This window comes from Alnus glutinosa, chromosome 11 (genome assembly GCF_958979055.1).
Source record: "Alnus glutinosa chromosome 11, dhAlnGlut1.1, whole genome shotgun sequence".
NCBI lineage: Eukaryota > Viridiplantae > Streptophyta > Magnoliopsida > Fagales > Betulaceae > Alnus > Alnus glutinosa.
In genome coordinates, this window is record NC_084896.1 from 3988725 (window position 1) to 4013219 (window position 24495).

General features: G+C 37.6%; 3 protein-coding genes across 5 annotated transcripts; 2 read left to right on the forward strand and 1 right to left on the reverse strand.

Annotated features, from left to right (window-relative positions):
• Positions 1-7429: 7429 nt before the first annotated feature.
• On the forward strand, positions 7430-10313 carry LOC133882290 (uncharacterized protein At2g29880-like). 2 transcript variants are annotated; one of them, XM_062321423.1, is made up of 4 exons: positions 7430-7589; positions 9036-9383; positions 9478-9550; positions 9618-10313. In XM_062321423.1, the coding sequence occupies exons 2-4, from the start codon at positions 9051-9053 to the stop codon at positions 10109-10111; spliced, it is 900 nt and encodes a 299-aa protein (XP_062177407.1). In that variant the 5' UTR covers positions 7430-7589; positions 9036-9050; the 3' UTR covers positions 10112-10313. The 2 variants fall into 2 exon arrangements, with proteins under 2 accessions (XP_062177407.1, XP_062177408.1); XM_062321424.1 differs by having other exon boundaries at positions 7445-7589; positions 9043-9383.
• Positions 10314-15857: 5544 nt separating this feature from the next.
• LOC133882092 (uncharacterized) lies at positions 15858-16724 on the reverse strand. The gene has a single exon (XM_062321196.1). The coding sequence runs from the start codon at positions 16722-16724 to the stop codon at positions 15858-15860; it is 867 nt and encodes a 288-aa protein (XP_062177180.1).
• Positions 16725-18939: 2215 nt separating this feature from the next.
• LOC133882142 (thaumatin-like protein 1b) lies at positions 18940-23774 on the forward strand. 2 transcript variants are annotated; one of them, XM_062321250.1, is made up of 5 exons: positions 18941-19183; positions 19321-19695; positions 19839-20148; positions 23123-23226; positions 23347-23774. In XM_062321250.1, exons 1-5 carry the CDS (start codon positions 19120-19122, stop codon positions 23352-23354), a joined length of 861 nt encoding a protein of 286 aa, XP_062177234.1. In that variant the 5' UTR covers positions 18941-19119; the 3' UTR covers positions 23355-23774. The 2 variants fall into 2 exon arrangements, with proteins under 2 accessions (XP_062177233.1, XP_062177234.1); XM_062321249.1 differs by having other exon boundaries at positions 18940-19183; positions 23123-23774.
• Positions 23775-24495: the final 721 nt, after the last annotated feature.

Below are 24495 nucleotides of genomic sequence, written 5' to 3' on the forward strand. Positions count from 1 at the left end.
AAGGTATTTTAGAGAGAGCGGTTTTGGGAAGCGCGAGTGAGTCCGCTTTTTGTTTGCGGTGGCCTTAGACGGAATCCCCTGCTTCTCGACCCCTTTTTTGTAATTAAAAATTTTTTGTCGTTCAGCTTATATTATTATTAAATTAAGTTTTTTTAATTGCAATTTGTTTAGTGAGCGTGAGTGGTTTGTCCGCACGAGCGGGTTTCCCGTTTCCCGAGCTGATAATTAATTACCACATTCCTTCGTGATATTCCCAAACTATCCCTGTTTTATGGCCGGTATGCCTTTGAAATTTGGCCGATATGTGACCAAGTTTTCAAACGAGAAATTGTAGGGGCACTAAATCTTTTATTAATATATGAATATTAAAATAAAGTGAAATTTATTTGGTACCCTTATAATTTTTCTTATCAAATTATGATCTTTAAGAAGACAATATTGCGCACTACAACATATTCCGAGGGGCTTTAGTTTGTGCCCTGTGACTGTGTGTACATGGTACAAGTTAGAGTGTCACGTATATTTAATTATTATTAATGGAGTACCCCGACTTGCGTCCTCTGTGTATGGAACAGGCCAGGCAAGCAATTAATTTCTCTTACAGAATATCTTAACAAAAATGAAAAAAAGAAAAAAAAGAAAAGAGAAGAGAGACAAACTAAAAGGAGTAAGAGTACGATTGACATTACGTTAGTAAATAGAGCTTTTAAAGCAACCAAAAAAAAAAAAAAAAAAAAAAAATTTTGAAAAAAGCTTTATTATTAGGATCCATTTAAGTTTGCGATTTCAAAATGTGTGATTTGAAACCGTAATTTTTAAAAATGCGGTTAAGCGTTTGGCAAAATCGCAGTTTAGTCTATAAAATTACACCCTTGCCTTTTACAATTTCATTACGATTAATTCTTGAATTTGGTAAAGAAGATATAGTGGTATACATATATGTTGCTTGTGGGGGGTTATTGCAGTAAATTGAAGATGGGGATCGAGTTTCTTAAGGGAAATATTGTGTTTGTAGAAGAACAAGGTAGCTAGGGATAAAAACAGAAATGATCGAGCAAAGGAAATTATAACAAAGTAGACCACATGATTGCACCCAAACGGGCGTGGTCGCTTTACAAGAAGAAGAAAGCTGCTTTTATCACATGGCCTAAGCTCTTTGTGTGGACTCGAGAATCCGCCCCCCTAAATCCAAACCCCATTTCATAAAAACTGTTCCTCATATGACTTATTGACATGGAGTTTACATTAAATATATATTTAACTCACAAACATATGGACAATATCAGAATATATTTAGAGACTTGTTACACCATGTGCCCTTGGAAATCCCCATCCCCTTGGGAACATTTACTAGTATTCTTCTTCTTCTTCAAGCTAAGGGTAACTAGCTAGCTAGCTAGATCTTTTGTTTTAAGTGCGAAGACATAACTATTGATTCAAAAGTTTCTCTTAACCTTTAGGATCGCAAAACTCCTCCACACTGCCGAATCCGACATCTACCGTGACGTGATAGATGCTTGTTATGATATTGGCCAATTGTTAAGGACTTGGCCATTGATCCAAAAGACTTAATTAGGACGGTTAAATACTGATTTGGTCAAACCCTAATTAGTTCCGAGAGAGGATTTTTGTTTAAGTTGTTATACGGGGCTTGGAAAATGCAAAAATTGCTATGAAAGGACATGCAAATAAAATGACACATGCTTGGGACAAACAGTGTGGAAACTAGAGCCTCCAAAAGCAAAAGAAAAGAGTTATCCTAAAAGGACTATAGATTTGAGGGATCATGGTGAGGAAAATATGGTTTTGGTAAGAAAAATATAACATAAAATATATAGTAAATCAAAGGACTACAAAATTCCAAACATGAGGGGTACTAGCTAGCAATATTAATTAATTAAAAGTTATAGTATATATCATTTACCCCTCTTTTGCTGTCTTTTTGTCTAAGTCTACCTTTTGAATTTGAACAAGTCACCTTGAGAGATTATTGGTTATCTTTCTTTCATCTCGTGATGATAAACCATAATGAGTTTGTCTTCTTATAAATTAAGAAAACCCCTCTTACCTTTAATAACTGATATTATGAGAAAAGCATGAGTTCATGGTCTAAAAAGCTTTGTTTTGGTGCAGTGCAACATATTCATAGGCTTTGTTGGACACCCACATCTACTACTTGTGTTGTCATGCTTTCTAGTCTCTGGGACCAGAAACATTCCCTGTTACTTCTGTCTCCTTGACCACATGTACTACAGCTAGCGCATATATACATTTGTTCCTGTTTGATTTTATAACATAATCTTCCCGCCCTTAACTTGATGGTTATTAATATCAAATGAATGAAGATTAATTACAATTCTGATATGTTACCGTTGGATCAACTAATGAGTCTGCCTGGTATATATGCAGATTTGGAAGCAACTTCAAAGCAAAATGATCATGTCTTTATTAATAAAATTTTGCTTTACTCCTACATCTTATTGTAGCACAAAAAGTTCAATTACTTTACTGTTGGATGGTGTCTCTCTTAGCAATATTGCTTGATTCGTGGTCACCTTATTCACCATGATTAATGCATGAAATAGTCCCCTTTATACTTGTCTTCCTTAAAAGCTATCTTTTTTGGAGCTGTATTTATAAAAACTTATCATAATTTAAAGAGATAAAAGGAAAGAGAGAAAGACACATAGATTAATTAGGAAATAAAACTAAAGAAACAAACTATTAAAAGGGAAATGATTTTTCTACATTACATTACCCTACATCAACTCTACACCAATACACATAGGGTATGGACCCCATGCATGTAAGTCTCATATACATGGGTCCCACACCCAATGTGTCTTGGTATAGAGTTGATGTAGAATAATGTGATGTAGGAATAACACATCCCCTATGAAAATACATGGTGGCTACATAAGTCGAAATATGGAAAGATCCTAAAGCTACTAAAGAGTAAAATCTTCTAAGAAAGGAAATAAACAACGAAGGGAAAATATAATAACTAAGATAATTCTTGACGACGGTGTCGTTCTAAATATCAGAATCTTCTAGAAGAGAAATCAGAAAATTTAGTAAAAGTTATTATGCAAAATATCTTCCAAATCACAATCTGTCAATAGTCTCTTATTTCCGTCTTGAACGATATCTGGTAGTTGACCATTTCCTTTCTTGCTAAAATCTTTTTGATTTGTTATATTAATATGATATCTGTTATGGATGTAAAAGAATCAATCTCGTCGCCACATTATAGACCAATTAATTAATTCTCGGCGGTACTAAAAGTTCCGCTGGTAATTTCCCACTTATGCCCGTCGATCGTTTCTCACTCTTCATCCACCCGGCCAGTAGCCTTTTCTTTTTGTACTTCCACCTCCGGATATTAGTTGTCCTCATGTCCACTTGGTGCGTGCCAACAATACAAAATGTCCTACTTAAAGTAGTTTACTCGTCGGAACCTATTGTTTGTTCTGACAGTAAAACTTTTTCGTTTTGGATTGCTAATAACTCTTCGGCAAAGCTCTTTGTCCGACGGTATGAATGTTCCTGAATAAGCTCATTTGGTTGCACATGTTGTAATTTTCCATATCTCACGACAATGCCCACATCAATCATAAATCGAAATATGGAAAGATCTTAAAGCTACTAAAGAGTAAAATCTTCAAAGAAATGAAATTAACAACAAAGAGAATATAATAACTAAGATAATTATTGACGACTACGTCAATATAAATATCATAATCTTCTAGAAGGGGATCAAAAAATTTAGTAAAAACTATTATGCAGAATATCTTCTAAATCACAATCTGTCAATAGTCTTTTCTTTCATTCTTGAACGACATCTGGTAGTTGTCTATTTGCTTTCTTGCTTAAATCTTCTTGATTTGGTATATTAATATGATATTTGTTACGGATGTAAACGAATTAATCTCGTTACCACATCATAGACCAATTAATTAATTCTCGGTGGTACTAAAAATCCTGCCGGTAATTTTTCACTAATGCCCGTCGGTCGTTTCTCACTCTTCATTGACCCGGCCGGTAGCATTTTCCTTTTGTACTTCCATCGTCGGATATTAGTTGTCCTCATGTTCACTTGGTGTAGACGATACAAAATGTCCCACTTAAAGTAATTTACTCATCAAAACCTATAGTTTGGTTCCGACAGTAAAACCTGTTCATCCTAGTTTGCTAATAATTCTTCAGCAAGGCTCTATCCGACGGTAAGATTGTTCTTGAATAAGCCCGTTTGTTAATAATCCCGATGTCAAGACGAGCCCCCTCGATAATAAGAGCATATCGGGAACAAGATAAAATTTTTGTCCTACATCATTTTCGGTAATCAAATTATCTAAATCTCTTGATTTATAGAATACAAATCAACATTTACCACAAAAAATTTCTATCCAACAACAATTTTAACTAGTGCAGTGATATTTCAACAGTTGCTAGTGCAATGATATTTCAACAGTTATTCGGCTTAAGCTCTCACTCAACAAGTGAAGTTCAACACGGTGAAATATTTAACTGAAATAAGATTATAAAAAAAAAAAAAAAAAAAAGGTGCCCTAAGCTGCTATTTAGTCTTCTGATAAACCAACAGCATTGCACATGAAGAGAAGGGAATGAGAGTTCGACCATATATATATAACAATATATCCAGACAGAGCATGTTAAGTGTAACGAATTGTCGAGTGCACTTGTGAGGTGTTCCCCATTGCTAAGATATAAGAAGAGTGGATGGTTTATATAGCATTGTTGGGGCCAAATCCATATGCTTGAGCTTTTGGGTTGTGTGGTGTTTTAACATGCTATATAATGGACTCACTAAAAAATGATTTCCCTAAGAATCCCGAACACAAATTTTGTCTTTGATCTGTATTTGGAAAACTTAAAGAGGGAGAACCATAAAATAATAATAATAATAAAAACATATGATTGAATTGTGATAATTTTGATTAAGAAAGAACCAAATCTTCCAAAAAAAGGCTAATTACTTGTCAAACTTATTAGGAACACAAACACAAGCAACTAATAATCCTGCAGCGTGGCAAAGGTCTTTCTTAGCACGCCAGCCCCGGCCGTTGGAGGTGGAACTGTCAAAGATCACGCTAACACATCCTAGCTATGATGTACAATAATTCCCCAAAGAATTATTATTTGAGTTGGAGTGGGAATGCAAGAAGTATGCTCTGTTCATCATACTAGTCATCAATTATCAGACTCAAATCCACTCTCAATGATTTGTATACCAAATGAAACGAGACATGTAATTTAATAGCCCATTATCTTGCTCTCATGCCTTCATTTTTAGCTAAATTTAGTGAAAGATTTGCTTGGAGTCAATTAATATAGATTATGATCCTTGGCAATGATTAAAGCTCCTTACTGGGTCAAATGCTGTTCTTCTTCTCCTATGATGCTGAGATTTTCCCTTTTTTTGGGGGGGGGTTTTGATCAGGAAACACCTTTCCCTTTTGGTACTTAAGTGGGATAGGATTGAAAACCAGCATTGACTTGAATTGCTGATACACAATGTGGGTCCTTATTCTTGCTCTGTTCATGATCAATTCAGCGGTGGTCAACTCCATTAACAGAGAGTATGGGGTGCCTATTTTTACTGATGCAGTATGATTAAGTTGGAGCCATTTATCCAAAAACACCATCATTCTTGTTTGCCTTTATGGCCTCCATGCTGAGAGCAATTTTCTGGACCAAAGAATCCTATTTTCAAAGGATTCTTTTAGTGCCCTTTTGATCACACCACTAAAGCTGCATTTGGACGTGGCAGAGGGTACTTAAGATTGCTTTACAGCATTTGTGGGACGTCTTCATCAATGGCTCTTTTTGTTGTTACTACAACTTGATCATAGTTAGAAATTTGGTCTGAAGTTGTTACCACAACTGGCCCATTTATGAGTTGGACTTGTACCTTAAAGGCTACAGAAAACAAAATAAGGTAACATATTCGGCCATTTTCCTTGGCCAATGAAATGCTATAGATTTCAATAAATAAGTTCAACATCATCTTGGTAACCGTTTTTTGATAGAATATTTGGTACCTCTAACATTTTTCTTTTTGTTGTAACTCTTAAATTATAATACACACACGAATCGAGCCGAATTCATACGAGTATGTATTATTTAATATTCGAATATCGTTTCATGTTCACGAACATCCCGTTTAATAATTAAGTCGAACTTAAGCTTGACTGAAGGTACTGACAGAGATAACATTGGTGATATCTAATCTGCAAGAGTTTTGAAAAGAGACTAAATCTCCTTTACCTAATTGTGAGTTACCTTCAACGGCAACCACAACCCATCTTTCTTGGGTAATTCATCCCACGCCATTCTTATAAATTATGGTCCAGATTGCAGCTTCGTGGCCATGTAGTGTGATCATGGTTTGAGAATAGATTCCGTGCGACGTGTGCTCGGTACTCCCTAATTTATGGGTCAATATCCAAATTAAATGGACTTGATATTTGAGTCATGTGAGCTTGCCGGCCCATGACCCAACAAATGCAATTGCAATATATGCTGATTCATTATTACTCGACAACTGCTAGGGCATTCAACCCACACTAAAACCCAATTTGTATACACAATCATACATTTTCCATTATTTTGCCCACAGTTTTGGCAAATGAAAGGGTTTATTTGAGGACCACAATAACGAAAATTGTCTAGTTGGTTGCAGCAACAGAGGCCACCCAAGTTTAAACATTAAGAAACATATGATCATTGCCTAAATGTGCACAATTTTTTTCCTTGAAAACATGGCTCCATGTGATCGCTCATGAGTGACAAACACAAGTCAATTGGGAAATGAGAACTAAGGGTGCTTTAATTGGGCAGTTTAAGGCCTAAACAACCCATTGTATCAAAGGCAAATTATAATTTTTACAATTGGATTCCCGAATAAAACTACAATTCTAGAATTCGGGCTATCCAAAAAAAGTAAATTATGAGAGCTATTTATCTCACACGTCGGTGCGGAGCTTATTTGTTATAGCTGGTGGGCATCCCGACTCCTTTTTTTTTAGGCTACTCGAATTGTACTGTAATTTGAACACTCTATCTGTAAAAAATTTCGATTGGGCGAAAATAATATTTACTCTTTGAAAAATAATTTTTGCACAACTTTATACAACTCAAGACACGTTGGTCGAACTTGTACATAAGCCCCACCAATGTGTCTAAAATTGTATAAAAATTGTACATTTGGATTACACATCAAACACATCCCTTAATCTTTAGTTTATGACAAGTCACTAATCACTGATATGGAGGATAATTAATTACTAACTCCCCCAATTTGTTGACTAAGCAAAAATCTAACACTTTTCTTTGGACGGCTAGGATCATCCAAGAAACCATTGACGTGGCAAAACGTGGTTTGATCATAGCCCATGCCCCATTCATAACGGTTATCCCTCGAAACGTGTCGTTTGGTTTTCCTCGTTCTGTCTTATCTTAGGCCTTAATCTACGCACTAGGCGCACGTTAGCCCCCAGTCGCCTCGCTCTTTCCCGGTAAACCGGAGCTCCGATCTCCGATCACCATTGGTTCAATCGAGTGATCAGGTAACCAGTTGTAGATCTCTCTCCGTATCTTAGCCTAAGTTTAACTGTTATATGCTCCGTTTGGTTACTGAGAAAATGTGGGAAAATAGAAAACAAGTAAACTTTGAACTTTAAGGGAGCTTCCACTTGGCTGTGTCTGTCTAACTCTAGAACTGAACCCTCTAAAGAGCTTTCCTTTTGTTTTTTAAATATCTGTTTCCTGATTTTGTTGAAGTCGAATTGACAGCTAAAATGTTGATGCAAAGTTTTAGTTTGTGTACTTTCTTATGGGTTTTCTCACTAACCAAACAGCGGGTAGGAGAAATTTTTTATGGGTTTTACAGTGGCCAATTAATATCGCATTGCATTTTTATACTTTGGTTTTATGATTGTGGGTGCTGTTTTGTAGTATTGGGATTTCGAAAAGTTTTGAGTGAAACTTTTAATATTATTTTTTGTAGTCATTTATCTGCACAAAAGGCACCATAGGAATCGATCATAAGTAAAGGGGTTCTTTGATTGGTGTTTGGTTGTTTACCAAAGACTTTTGGACGGTACTATTTGTAATCGTGGTTTTGGAGATGTCGGACACTTCTTCTAAAATGATTCAATTGGTTGTGCAACATTGACTTACGTGTGGAAAATAAGTAGCTGGATCAAGTCTTTCCAAAACCCATATAGGGTTTCAATTTTGATGACATGTGCAATTAGACTCTGAACTATAAACGGAAGTAGGATTTAAGTAGTGTGTGCATGTCTATCTATATTATGATTTATGAGAAATAAAGAGAAATCAAGTGGAATAAACTTCATGTTATATTATAATCTGAAACGTAGAGGTGGCTGAAGTTTATAATCAGCAAGCAAATTTAAATTTCAAGTTTTAGAGGAAAGCAAGATGGTAATGATCCAATGAGAAGGGATAGTTCCAGAACTCCCACCTGACTCTTCTCTTTTTTGTTTAAGATTATATTTACCAGTGTGGATTTATGGAATGTTTTCAAAAATTAGGCAATTAGGAATCTATCAAATACTTATTATCGGGAAGATTGAGCTTCACTAGATTCCCTTTGTGAAAGGGGAATGAATCAAACAAATATTCGTGTTACCTCAATGGTCCTCAGTTTACGGTGTCAAGTTTACATATTTGGTTCTGATAGATGAATCATTTCAGAGGAACATACAGAACTAAGGCTGAATTACTAGACCTTTTTTTTCATTCTTAATTTCAATATGTTTTAACACTTATTCTTCGCTCAATTACCTTTGTTACAACTGCTACAAACTCTTTGTGTGATATAAGCTTCTCAATCGTTTTCTTGTATACCTGAAGCTCGATTCAGTAAACCTATATGTAGTTTCCAGCATGGATCCAATGTTTTTACGCCGGAAGTCTTGGTTTGATTACTTGTTCCTTGATTCGGCAATCTCTGTTGTCTTTGACTAGGTTTATTTATTTCTTGTTAGTGGGCAGAAGTCAAGATGTCTGCTGGACAAGATGGAATCCCAGGTCGAACCAAGGCAGAGTGGACACCATCTCGTGATGCCTATTTGGTTGAGCTTTTCATTGAGCAACACAATTGTGGAAGGACTGCTTACAATGACTTTAAGAATGAAGTAATTAGATCTGTTACACGTGATTTCAATAAGAAGTTTGGCTTATATTTAGAAGAGAACCAGATAAAAAACCGTTACAATGTGATGAAGAAAGATTATGGTGTGGTTAAAACCTTGCTTGGTCATATTGGGTTTGGCTGGGATGAAACTCGACAAATGGTTGTAGCTGATGATAAAGTTTGGGATAGCTATATTGTGGTATGTAGATATTTTTTAATTTTTAATATTGCAATATGTAAATTTACTATGAAATTTGGATGCGCTGGAAGAAGTTTATGACATGTAATTATAGGTACGAAGTGAAGCGCGACCATTTCGACGAAAGAGCTTTCCTCTTTATAAACAAATGTCAGTCATTTTTGAAGGTAACTTCCCTTTCATTTCTCACTTCTATTTTACGTATTCCATCCATTGTTGACAGATCTGGTGCAGGAGAAAGAGCTAACGCCAAATACCAATTTCCAAGTGGAGTACCTGTGAAAACTGAGGAGGAGAATAGCAACACAGAAACTGTGCGATCTTCGGAGCCCACTAACCTACCTACTCAAGTAGTTGATGGTGCCCTCGATTCAGATTCAATAATTGGTACAAATGACATCCAACATAAGAAGCGCAAATATTTTTCTCCGACAGCATCGAGTCGTAAGAAAAGAGCATGCTTTGCCTATAAAGTCGGGGAGACAATCGAAAATGTTCTATATGAGATTTTCTCAGCAGCAAAGTTGAATGCTATGCAAAGGAATGCATCGAATGAAACAACTTTGTATCAGAAATGCCTGGAAGACTTGCAGCAACTGGAAGAGTTGGATGACACTGAGTTTACAAAGGCTGTTAATGTTCTTAGGGATGATAAAAATGCAATTGCATTCATGACAATAAAAGGACCCCGGCGATTAACCTGGTTGAGGTCTCTATGGCAGGTATAGTTTGCCTTACAAATGAAATTGCAGTTTCTTTTATATTCCTCCTTGGAAGATTTAGAAAGATAGGGCACAAAAACCTCACAAGCGAGTTGTATTTTCTCCTTTTGTAGAAGTTGTTCTGTTTATGAACTTTATGAAGGCTTTGCTCCTTGGCAGACTGTTAAGAATTGTTAGTTATCATCCAAGAAAAAAAAAAATTGTCTAAGATTTTTGCTTTCCCAGCACAAAGTATTTTAATGGGCCCGAAGTATGAATTATCCATAAAGCAAAAAAGATGTGAAAAGAGGGGTTCCTCTTACATCCTGTAGAGCAATTGCAGGGCATCTCCTGTTATTCTTAATCCACAGTCAAGATTAAAACCTCCCATTAAAAGCACAAATGACTAATAGGAGATTTTCTATACGGCGTTTGCACCAAGAGCAGCAGGGGAATGGAAAAAAATTGAGGAACTTCTCTGCTTTGGCCGTGAGTAAGAACCTCAAGGGATCAACTTGTGCGCAGGAGATTATTCGGGCGGGTACGCCAGCTAAACTGCCTATCCACTTTTTTTAAAGGCGGTTGGAAATAACCTCTCTCTCTCACTCTCTCTCTATATATATATATAAAACGAAGTCGTTTCACTTCTAGGGTTTAAATCACCCCCATACCTCCTATGTATTTTACTTCTCAATTCTTAGCCGCCGCACTCCACTCCAGATTTGTGCTCGTCTCTCTCTCTCTCTGAGATCTGGTTGTCTGGAGCTGAACACCAAGAGGAACTCCAAACTTTTCCTTTGGTTTCATACAAATCTCAGGCACTTCAAATTCAAATTTCCATTTTCACTATCCGCCACTAGCTTTTCCTTTCGTTTTAATTCTCTCTCTCTCTCTCTAGAATTTGTTTTCAGCTCTGTATGTTTTTGCCATGGATGACCTTGTATCCTCTGCTTCCTATGGCTATTTTTGGCTTTTGCCATGGATGAGTCAGGATGACCTTCGAAGTTGGACTTCTTTCACTTTAATTCTTGTGTTCTTATTGGCATTCGTTTATTACCTAGGGTCCGGTTGGGTCCACAATTTCAAAAAAATTGCAATTTAAAATGTGCGATTTGTAAAAAATAATTTTTAAAGACGCAATTTAATGTTTGGTAAAATTGTAATTTAACATTTAAAATTTAACATTTTCAAAAAAGTACAATTTTATCTGCAATTTAAAAAAGTAGATTTTCTGCGTTTTCAAATTGTAATTTTTAAAAACGCAGTTTACAAACGATTTATGTTCTGCGATTTGATTTAAAATTACACTTATTATCTACGTAATCACAATTACAAATGCACCCTTAATTATTGTAATCTAGACTTTTAGAAATCATATCATGGGGATGAAGCCAAATGAAAAGCTATTCTTCTATTTGATGTGTTAGAATCGGCATTGGATTATTGATAATTTGTATTTGTTGCCCTAAAAAAAAAAGAAAAAAAGATGAGAAAGGAAAGGCCAAAAAACGTCTAAAGGGGTGAAAAAAAGCCCAATATCTAAAATAGACCTAAAAGGCCCGATCTTTTAAAAAGTGATTAGCAATTAATTGACGGTTATTAAATAATCGCTAACTGCCTTGGCAATTAGCAGAGACAATTATATATTTTTAATAACTAATAACCGCAATCGCCTTTTTAACCTTATTAAAAAGGGAATGTAGTGAAGGCGGTGATGGTGCCTACAAGGAGCAGGGAAAAAATAAAAGAAAAAAAGAAAGTAGAAATGCCAAAATCAGAAACATGACCTACTGTTTCTTTTTGTTCAACCAAATGTTTTTGTTTTTATTGTTTATTGTTTTTTTTTTCTTAAAAAAAAAAAAAAAAAAAAACTAACGTTACCTGTTTAGGTTTCTTGGATGCTTCCTAATTCCTATCCTTCAACTTTCCTTTCTCATGTGTAAAATTCTTTTACGTATTTAATGCTTTAGTAAAGTTTAAAGAAATCCATATTTTGTATATATATATATATAATATTTGATTCTCCTTTTTCTTAATAAATAAGAAAAACAATCAAAATAAAAGAAAGAGAGGTGCTTACTTCCGAAGTGGGGTATATATGAATATGATCTAAAATGACATTCGATTTAAATTACATAATGAGAATTAGGGGTATTGATATGGTAATTGACAACGCTGTCACGTCAGTTGAGTGAAATAATGATAAGATAAATGTGTGATTTCTAGCATTATATACTCTGTTTGAAAACTGTTTTATAAAAACAGAGTTTTCAATTTGAAAAATGCTTCATACCATACAAACATCTCACAAAGCTGACGTGCTAAGGTTAAGTTATCATTGATTTTTATTTTTTTTTCTATTAAAAAAAAAAAGTGCTTATCTAATGGCTACTAAACCTTATAACCATGTCAACTTTATGAAATATTTGAAAGATATTTGTGTTTTATGTAGCATTGCTTTTAGTTCTTGAAAATGGAAAACACTTGATATGCTGCTGACCTTGTTGAATATCCTTAATTCTGGAAGGGGAAAACATTCTTTGGAGGCTAAAGGAGAGAGATTCTGCCAAGGGGCAAGCACCACTGAGGACACAAATATGCTGCCAGTCTTCATCTCCAAGATAAGTTACTGCTGCATAAGGTATATACCTAAACTCTCTTAACAGCTGTTTCAGTAGAATGATGAACTGAGCTAGTCAGAGTCAAAAATAGAAAGTTCTTGGTGGGGGAATCTGCTAGTAAGAAAGAGGTTTCTTAAAGCAATAGTGTACATGTTAGATTGATTTATGCTACTCATTTTTGGTAAATTGCTTATGTAAAAAAGAAAGCCTTTGCCTCTTTGAACTGGAAAGTGACTCAACTTTCACTAGTCAGGACCAAGTATTTGATACATTATTAATTAATGTACAAATTCATTTGTAGCCCAATCTTTTTTCTTTTTTTTTTTTTTGAAGAAATACACTCTGCTGCTACAATACTTTCAATAGCAGGACATACCCCCACCCAAGTATTGTTCCACAAAAGAGAAATCGCACATTTAGCTAATTCATGAGCTGCCGTGTTTGCTTCTCGACGAGCATGCATCACCTCCACTGCCGAGAAATGGGAGAAAGACGATTTAATATCATCAATTAATTGTCCGAATATCCGATTACATGGATCCACTGTCCGAAAAGCTGAGACTACCACCAAAGAATCCCCCTCCAATACTACTCGATCTGCCCCCAGTTCCCTGCCAAACTCCACAGCAACCCATGCTGCCATAGTTTCAGCAGCAGTAGGGTCCACTATGAAAGGGACAGTCTTTGTCTTTGCTGCAACCAGACAACCTTCAGCATCTCGGATAACTATTCCCACTCCCATCTTCATTTTTTCCTTAGAAATTGCCGCATCCCAGTTGATCTTCCAGCTACCTTCCGGTGGTTTTTTCCACCCCATTCGTTGCATGGGCTCAACACTGATTGAAGCTTCATCCCTGTCAGTTGCATTTATAAAGCCTTCCATAGAAATCTTTGCTGCTTCCATAGTCTGGATCGGGGGAGTGATGAATCCGTTAAAGACAAAATCATTCCTCCTCATCCAAATCATGCGAGCCACAGTCCAAGCCTCTACGAATTCCTCTGGATCTAACCTTTCCATCAGATACAAGAATAATCCCATCCCATCCGTTAGAGTACAAGACATTTTCTGAAACCTTTTTACCCCCTCCTGCCAAACAGCAACAGCAGCTGGGCACCCCCAAATGCTGTGAAAAATAGTTTCGGGTTCACCTGTACAGAAAGGGCACAAAGGATCATCAACTAGCTTCCTTTTATGCAAATTCGCCTTGGTAGGGAGGAGATTATTACAAACTTTCCAGCAAAAGTTTTTAAGCACAGGTGGGGCGTGCATACCCCAGATTGTCTTCCAAACCTCAACATGGGCATTGGCACCCGATCCCTCTCCTCTATCTTGAGCCTGCCTATGCAGTTCCATATAATAGGCGCTTCTCATCGTGAAAGTACCTGCTGTGGTACCTCTCCAAATCATTTTATCCTCCTGACGCAAAGGACTAAGCAACACACTACCAATTTTAGCCACATCACCTGGGTCAAACAGTCTTCGCACCAGATTGAAATCCCACCACCCGGTAATTGGATCAATCAGCATATTAACTCTAGCTTCAGGGTGCAAACCAGCTTGTGATGGAGGGAGAAGTCTAGCATGAGGAGGGGATAGCCATGCGTCCCCCCAGATTTTGATATTTGCTCCATTTCCTACTCTCCACCCCATTCCGTTCTGCAGTAGATGCTTGGCATTGATGATACTTCTCCACACGAAGGATGGTCTCCTACCCACAGTAGCCTCCAAAAATTTTGCCCGAGGATGGTACTTCTCTTTCATCACTCGTGCTACAAGGGAAGACGGATTTGTGAGAATCCGCCACCCTTGTTTTGCAAGCAATGCCAAATTAAAAACCTCCAAATCTCTGAATCCCATCCCTCCTCTATTTTTCGATGCTCCCATTCGTTGCCAACTCATCCAATGGACTCGTCCTTGATTAGTTTTATGTCCCCACCAAAAGTGACTTATAAGAGAGTTTAGGGACTTACATAGTGATTGCGGCAGCCTAAAAACACTCATACAGTAAGTAGGCAAAGCTTGGACCACTGCTTTTATTAAAACCTCCTTCCCTGCCTGGGACAGGAACTTTTCCTTCCACCCATCCAATCTTGCCTTTACCCTACCGCATATGTAAGCAAAAGTCCGCTTCTTTGATCTGCCTACCAAGGTCGGGAGGCCTAGGTACTTCTCAAAGCCGGTCGTTGTAGCTACCCCCACTGAGTTCCGGATGAATCCTTTGAATTCCTCTCGAGTGTTTCGACTGAAGAACACGGATGTTTTTGCCATGTTCAATTGTGGCCAGATGCTTTCTCATAGGTTTGTAAAATTTGAACAAGGTTTAACCACTCCGGGAAATTGGCCCTGCAAAAAAGAAGAGAGTCATCCGCAAAAAATAGGTGACTCAAGCGAAAGCCACCTGCTGCTATTGGAACTCCTGTGATGCGGTTTTCAACTTCTGCCTTTGCCATCAAAGAGCTTAACCCCTCCGCTACAATTAAAAAGAGATAGGGCGACAAAGGGTCCCCTTGTCACAATCCCCGAGATGGAACTATCTTTCCATACGGCTGGCTGTTTACCAAGATCGAATATGTCACACTTCTAACACAAGTCATAATAAGGGTGATCCATCTTTCTTCAAACCCCATTGTTCGCATCATAGCCTCAAGAAAAGGCCACTCCACCCTATCATATGCCTTTCCCATGTCGATCTTAGCCACCATAAAACCCTTCTTCCCCATCATCCTAGAATTCATGTTATGAAGAGCTTCATAGGCAATCAATATATTGTCTGTAATAAGCCGACCCGGCACAAAAGCACTTTGATGCTGTGATATTATTGAGGGTAACACCAACTTCAGCCTGTTAGCAAGCACCTTGGACACTAACTTATATATCACATTACAAAGGCTAATTGGCCTAAAATCCGCCACAGTGGACACCCTTTCCATTTTCGGGATCAAGGCTATGAATGTTTCATTAATAGAAGTGTTAAAATTACCCCTATTAAGAAAATCCAAAACTGCACCACGTACCTTAGCCCCAATGGTACCCCAGTGATGTTGATAGAAGCTTGCTCCGAATCCATCTGGGCCCGGTGACTTCAACGGATGCATCTGGGACAAAGCTGTGTTGACCTCTTCATGTGTGAATTCGCTAGTAAGCATGGCATTCAACAAACCCGTACTTGTACAGCCGAGGTGCACTCCTCAATTCCTGCCACTCCTTCAGTTTCAAAGAGATTCTGGAAATACCTAGTAAAAGCATTTCCCACCTCCTCAGACCGGGTCCACTCATGTCCTTCCAAATCCCTTATTGATCCGATGAAATTAGATCTTCGACGTTGGTTGGCCCATGCATGGAAAAACTGAGTATTACGGTCCCCTTTTATGAACCAATTTGTCTTTGCTCTTTGGCGCCACTTGACATCCTCCATTTCAAGGAGTTTATTAAGTTCTCCTTTAATCTGCTTGATAGATTCTAAATTCCCTGGGATCTCGTATCTCTGCATTCTCCCCAATCTTCTCGAGAGGGAATTTATAGTTCTAGTCACATCTCCAAATTTGTTTCTACTCCAGCCGTTAAGGGTTTCTCTACTTCGATCAAGGCTCTGCAGAACTTCTTCCATAGATTCTCTACCTGTATCAGCCTCATTCCAAAACTGTTGGATAACCTTTTGACACTCCTCATCCAGATTCCACTTAGCCTCATATCTGAATAGCCGATGAGGCTTCCTATATTCGACCTCCATTATGAGCAAAAGTGGTTTATGATCTGAATTTCTGACAGGGAGAACTTCAACAGCTGCATTTGGAAAGCCTTCACACCACCTCGGAGTTGCTACTGCCCGGTCTAGCCTTTCCTTGATAAACTCCTCTGAATCTCTGCTATTACTCCAGGTAAATTTTGAACCTTGAAATCCTAAATCCCCCAAGTTACAATCAGCTAGAGTAGACCGAAAACGCTCCATCTGAGCTTCACTTTTCATGGCTCCCGTCAACCACTTCATTAAAGTCTCCCATACATAACCAAGCGTCATGACTCAGGGACTTTAAATGGGACAGTAGAGACCATGACTCATCCCGAAGGTCCCGGTTGGGATTTCCATAAAATCCAATAAAGGTCCAATTGAAAGCTTTCTTCCTATCCCAGATGTTTGCAGATATGTGCCGAGGGGAAAAATGCATAATCTCCACCCCTGAGTCGGATTTCCAGAAAAAAGCTAAACCACCACTACAGCCCACCGGATCAACATGTATCATTCCTTCAAAACCTAACCGTATCCTTATTCTCTGTAGAGCCCCAGAGAAAACTTTTGTTTCAATGAGAAACAAAAAATTGGGTTTCTTATTCTTTACTAGAATGTGAAGCTCCCGGACTGTCCAGGGGTTCCCAAGCCCCCGGCAGTTCCAACATAGTAGATTCATGGTGAGTGGCGGGGCTGCTCCTCAGCCACCGCCATTAAAGAAACACCATTAGAAGTGGTCAATTCATAACTCTTGGGAGAGCCAAAAAATTGAGTCTTCACGGGTGAGTTACCTTCATACTCCTTTGTACTAGTTCCAATCATCTCAGACGAATCCATTCGGTCTTCATCCTCTATCCCCATTCTTTCCATCACAGAACCACGGGAAGTCGTCACATTTGCAATTTCTCGAGCTAATTTCTTCCAGCTCCTACATCCTCCTCCCGACTTTGGCTTTTCCAGAGGGCTCCCACTTAGCTTCATCTCAACTTCCGGGTCTTCTCTATCCTTTCTCTTCCTGTAGTGTGTTAGTGGAGGGGAAGGAGCTTTCTGAGTTGGAGTCTCCCGTGTGGAAGTGTCTAGAGAGTTTTCCTTTGCATAATGAAGCTTATCTGGACCAATGTCGTTCAACAACTTTCCAAGTGGACTTTGGGGGCTTCTACTTTTGGAACAATCCTGGACCCTCCAGTTATCACCCATGGGCCTAAAAGACTGTCTGGGTTGACTCAATGAAGCTTTGGGCCTACCCTCATCACCCATTTGCCCAGTCCCTACCTTTTGGGTCCTAGCAATCAGATCTGTTTTTCGTACAAATTCCTTTTTCTTATTTATGAAAGATGTATTTTCCTATTTTTGTGTATTTGTTGGGTTTGGAACATATTTAAGTGACAATGCAAAGAGATGGATGGGTAACCACCAACAGGTAGGTCATCCTGAATGAATATAAATAGATGAACATGTACTCATTGAAAACAGACCAGACCAAAAAAAAAAAAGAAAGGAAGAAGAAAGAAAACAAAAGAAAAGCAAATAGAAAGAAAGCTTTGATGTTCAAGTATCATCTCAGCTTTGAAATAAAATCCCTTCTGGTTACTGGTTCTCAACTAGTCCTCATGGAATCATGGATTTCTCCTGTATCCTGTACTTGAATGAACAAAACAACCGGCTCTACCACATTAACTTTTCAATTCAGACAATTTTCTGCGTAAGGAAATAAGTGGTACTAAAAAATATGCTCAATTTTTAAAAATTTTTGTATTTGGTTCGGATAATTGAGTACTAACCGAAAATTATCAATTACTACATATCAATTAACGAGCTACTCAGTTATCGGAATCGATTGACGATTTTGGCCGACCGACTGCCAGTTATGATTACTATTACGTATTGGCCGCAAACTGATAATTATAACCGGGATTTTACCCTTATGATGAAGTGGTCAATCGCATGGCCGTCAAACCTATTCCAACGGCCACCAGATGGCGACTGGACGTGTTCTGGCGGAGGGCTATAGTAAAGTAAAATCGTCGGAGAGGGTTTTTCCCGTCCATGCTTTTTGAGCAGAGCTTCTCATCGGAGTCATGGCTTCCCATTTTCTTTTTTAAAATTTGAAGTTGATCGAGCTTCAGAAAATTATGAGGTGTGGTGGAGGGACCCATATTTTCTTTATCTGGTTTGAGATCATGACTCATGAGATTTACAGTCAAACTCTTTATGATCGGCTCCTCGTATACTGTTCTAAAAAGTTTAGCTGTTTATCATCAACCCATTAAATTAAGAAGATTTATCGTGTATTCTCCTTCGTTACCACACAAATAAACAAAACCATTACACAAAGTATTTTCTGACACTTGTAAATTACACTAATTATTTAACCAATACCTTTTTATCCATCGTTTTCATAACTCTGTAAAGTCATCTACAGATAACAGACTATAGAGGACGTCCAGCTTTACCCAAAAATATAACAAATAAAAAAAAATTAATTAGCAAAAAATACAAATGACAAAGATGACAGAAAAGATGACAGAACGTCAAAAAACTCAAAAGCAAAAAGAAGAACCACCACAGTTCAGTGACCCTTCGCTCTGCGCAAGAAAAGTAGAGTTCTTTGCGCCTCTCCAACTCAAACTCAACCTTTTCTTGCTCGATTTTCAACCTTCGCTTCCTCCTCGTCTTCTTCAATCCAATGGGTCGCCGTCTGCTACTCTCCGCCACCGTTCTCACTCTCCTCACCATCTCTTTCTTCTCAGGTAATCACACAATCTCACACCCATGACCCACCACGAAAAGACCAATTTTTTATTTTTATTTTTATTTTTTCTCTAAATTTCTCCATTTCCTTCTGACCCACTTCGTGTTTTTTTTCTTCCATTTTTGGTCTTCACAGAGGTCCATTCCGCTTCCTTCAAGATAGTCAACAAGTGCCGGCGCACGATATGGCCCGGCCTGCTATCCGGCTCCGGGACGGCACAGCTCCCCACCACCGGGTTCGCCCTCAAGAGCGGCAAGTCCAGGACCATATCCATCCCTAAGTCATGGTCGGGTCGGATGTGGGGTCGAACCCACTGTGGCCGAGACTCTACAGGCAAGTTCTCGTGCCTTACCGGCGACTGTGGGTCCGGGACGCTGGAGTGCGCCGGCTCTGGGGCCAAGCCTCCTGCCACGCTGGCAGAGTTCACTCTAAACGGCGCCGATGGGCTGGACTTCTACGACGTGAGCCTCGTCGACGGCTACAACCTCCCAATGCTTGTTGTAGCAAGAGGTATTATTAAATTCATTATTTTTATTAATTTTAAATTTTGGGTGAAAATATAATTTAATATGATATCTAGTATCTACTTGAGTGGAATATTAAAATATTAATTTAAATTCTTTAAGATAATTGATAATTTATTAATTTAATAGGTACAAGAGGTGGATGTGGCGCCACCGGATGTTTAGTGGATTTAAACGGCGCGTGTCCGAAGGAGCTCCGGGTGGCGAGTGGGGGTAGGGTGGTCGCGTGCAGGAGTGCGTGCGAGGCGCTCGGTGATCCGAGGTTGTGTTGCAGCGGGGCGTACTCTACGCCTGACACTTGTGGGCCATCGTTGTACTCGCTGTTCTTCAAGTACATTTGCCCACGCGCGTATAGCTACGCGTACGATGATAAGACTAGTACCTTCACGTGTGCCTCCGCCGATTACTTGATCATATTCTGCCCGTCACCCTATACCAGGTAAAATTACGGATTAACCCTATATTTTGTATTGGTATCTTATAAAAATCTGGGGGTTAGTTTAGTCCATTTGTCAGAATTCATCATTTGCCACGCTGGCACGTTCTAGAAACTACACTTTGAAGTAGATAATGAAGGGGAGAATATAATTGAGCTGTGGGAGGCCTAATTATGTGAGAAAATTCTTGGCCACAATCACTTTGAATTTGTTTTATTACAATTTCCTAACAAATTAACCCAGCGTTTCATAACGATTTAGCAAAAAAATTGATTTGTCAATTTAATTAGTTATGAACGTACTTGTCAAAAATATATACTTTTAATTATTTTATCAATTATAGACTGTTACGTTAATTTATGTGTCAGTTCAAACGATTCCTTGAATTTTTTCTTTTCTTTTTTTAAGAAAGACTGATCCAAAGTTGTCCGTGGCTGACACTTTAGCATGATGAGAATAATTATGAGATAAAAATATAATTTTTAACATTATTTGGAAGCATTTTTCTTTTGGTTTTGATAAATAACTCAAACCAGTACTTTTCACTTAACAAAATTCTTTAGTGCCTTTGGCACTCAAGAATGTAAGCCACCAATAATGTTCATCTTTATCTTTAACATTTAATGACTAACTAAGACGAAGGCTTCACAGAGAACCGTCCTTTTCCATTAATAAATGATTGATTTGCCCATTATTATACTCTTATTTAATATATATCTTCCTTTCCTTATTGTTTATCATCAATCTTAAGGGCATAATAGGATTTCACTTAACATATTTCTTTTTCCTATATGATTGTGTGCACATGGATCAGCATGTACCTCACCCACTAGGGGGTCCTTTGTTTCTTCTTCTTCTTCTCCCCTTAAGTGAATACAGCAATTGCTTTATTATGCAACATTTGGAAGTTGATCCGGCCATTCAAAGTGATCTATGAAGGTTCAATTCCTTGCTAGTATTCCCATTTTCTGTTTTTTAGTAATGATACAATTAAAAAGTTAGCAGAGGGATGATGGTGGGACAGGGAGAGATTGCATTTGTCGTTTGTAAAAGCAATGGAATCTTAAAAATTTGCTTGGCAGTCAACATTATAGATATTAGTTTAGACTAGTAGTTATAACTAAATGCCTTTTCATGAAAATAAGGTTATATTGAGACAAACATTGGAACACTTGTGCATGCCAATTTGCCAAAGGATGGTATAATTAAGTTTACCACCTTCACCATAGGTTTGTTGCAATTTAGGGTCCGTTTGGGTTTGCGATTTCAAAAAGTGCGATTTAAAAATAGTAATTTTAAAATGTGCGATTTTAAAAAATGATTTTTAAAAATACAGTTTAGCGTTTGGCAAAATTGCAGTTTGGCCTATAAAATTGCAGGTTAGCCTTTTAAAATACTGCGTTTTCAAAAAAGCACTACATTGCCTGCGATTTGAATAAGCATTTTTCTGCGTTTTCAAATCGCAATTTTTTAAAAACGCAATTTCCAAACGGTTCATTTTCTGCGATTTGGATTAAAATCGCACTTTTTCTCTACGAAATTGAAATCCCAAACGCACCCTTAGGTTTATTGGTAGTAGAATTGACTAAATAATTGTAGAAAGATCACTGCTATTTTACTCATCAAAAAAAGAAAAAAAAAAAAAAAAGAAAAGAAAAGAAAGATCAATGCCATGAGTATGCAGGCCTGTAGTTTGCTCCTTTGTTCTAAACCAGCGGCTAAGTTGAATTGAAAAATGTGTGAAATGACTAAATTACCTCTTTTATAGGAAAAACAAAAGTCTCAATGTTGAGGAAAAAATGCTTAAGAGGTCCCTGTAGTTTGAATTTTTATCAAATAACTTCTTGAAGTTTTAATTTTATTGATTTACTCTATATGAGGTTTCAACTGATATCAAATAGATCATTCAATTTACTTTTCGTTAAATTTATAACCGTGTTACCACGTCATATATAATCAGAAGGTGACACATGTTCCATTTAATAAAAAAATTATCAAAAAAAATTTTCTTTTTTATTTTTAGTTTTATTAAAAGGGACACATGTCACTTTCTGATTGTATATGATGTGGCAACACTATTAGAAATTTATGCTCCGTTTGTTTCGACTTAAAATGATTTCGGCATTTTACGGTATTTGGTAGAGCCGAAAATAATGGTCAACGAAAATCATTTTTAGCTTGACCGTAAAACCTTCTTTAATTTTTGAAAAACGATTTACGGTTTATAAAACCATAAATCGTTTTCCGAAATTTAACTCTTCGTCTTTCCATGTACATTTGATATCTGATTGTCGGAATCTGGCAATGGTCAGTCGTTGGAATCCAAATAGCACCAGAATTAGGCAACATCCGACCACCGGAAAACTGTCGGCGCTGGAATCCGACGACATCCAGCCACCGTCGCCGGAATCCGACCATTGATCTTGCCAAAATTGCCGGATTCCGGCCGAATCTAACCGAATCTGGCCAAAATGGCAGGGATCCGACCAAACATGCTCGCCGGAATCCGGCAACGGCGATCGGACGTTGCCGGATTCCGGCGACAGTTGCATTTTCATTTTCGTAATTTTTTCGTGCGAACCAAACGCCAAAAAATATTTTCGAGAAAATTATTTTTTTAAAAAATGATTTCGTTGAAAATATTTTACGATAGATATCATTTTACGTCAAAACAAACGGAGCGTTAACAAAAAGTGCTTTTACAGACATGATTACCATAAAAATGGTTGTGCCTAACATTACCAAGATGGTAGTGAATCTAGCAATTTGTGAAGGCACTTCACATGTTCTGCTTTTTCGTAGAAATTGTCCTAGTTTTTCTTGGAACTTCAGGTAGTGAATCATTGGAACTTCAGGTAGTGAAGAATCATCTCATCATTGCTCTTTCTTTTGATTCTATAATGATCAAAATGACATTGTAGATTAGAATTATCTCATCTTATACAGAAGAAACATATCTATTATGGAAATTTGCAGTCAAAAATTGCTCGGAGCTCGGAAAGATGGGGCAAAGCTACCACTGGTGAACTTTACCACTATGTACATACCAAGCCACCATGCAAACAGTGCTTCATACTCAGGTCTGGTCCATACAAAACTTATCGCCCATGCTGCCTCTGTTGTAGCCCCAGTTTTGCTCTTCTGGCTGCTATTTTACAACCTTTTTGCCTAACATTGGCCTGGGGGCTGGGGTTTTCCAGGCAGATAGGACCTCGAAGTTCAGCTGAAGAAATGGTGTCATTTTCCCTGTTGTTGTCCCAGCTCTTTGCTTTTCTCTCTCACTCCTCTCAGTTGTTGTTGTTGGGTTAATAGATCAGTGGCTAAAATGCAGATTGGTCGCATGAGGCAGGACTTGACAAATGCCACAACAAATCCTGTATATACCTTCCTCTGCTCCCTTGATTTCTTTCAAGTTTACATCATACATGGGGTTTCCAATATAACTACAATCTTTCCATGATTTTATGTAAGAATGCAGAAATATCAGATTATTGTAATTGGTAGTTATGAAGTCTGGTTGAATAATGCATACAACTCAACACAATTAGGCTTTAAAGAATTTATGAGAACAATTCGTGTTCACATATCGAGTCATGAATATAAAACTATATAGGTCAAGTTCGTGAGTCGTGTAAAAAATTATCACTCCTAAGAACTCTCTCTTTGAAGTTTGTTTCCCTGTATTTTGAATATTTGGAAGCATCTTAATCTTTGAAGTTAATGACATGAGATTCATATATAGGATCAATTTTGGTTACCAGTTAGGGAGCCTGATATTGGGAACTGGGCCTGTAAAAATCTAAGTAAATATCTTGCAATCCGTTGACTTGTTTGGATAAGTGGGTTTCATAAGAATTGTCTCAAATTTACTGGAAGTCCGGATCCATTTTACATGGTGATGGTTTGGGCTAGGAAGCAATATACAGATGAGATGAATCTGTTTTTATAAAAGGCCCAATCTGTTTTTTATGCATGCATGTTCCAACGTTGGGCCTTGCTGGATTTTATTTCTGGTGGCCCAAAGATGAAAATGGCCTCCTAAAATTACAAAATGATATTGAAGTAGTAATAGGGCTTTTCTTAAATACAGTGAAATAATAAAAGGTATTGGATCAATCTTTGGAGTTTGACCTTTTCTTAAATGGCTCCTTAAGGTTCAAAATTGATCAAATCAATTCTTAAGGTTTAATTTGTTATCAAATCACTTCCTCCACCTCACTTTTGTTTACTTTCTTCTTCTTTTTTTCATTTTTTCATTTTTTTTTTTAAAAAAAAGAATGTCACGTTATATCCAATAGTTTTGTGACACATGCATACATAGCGCAATTAATTTCACCACGTTAAGCATA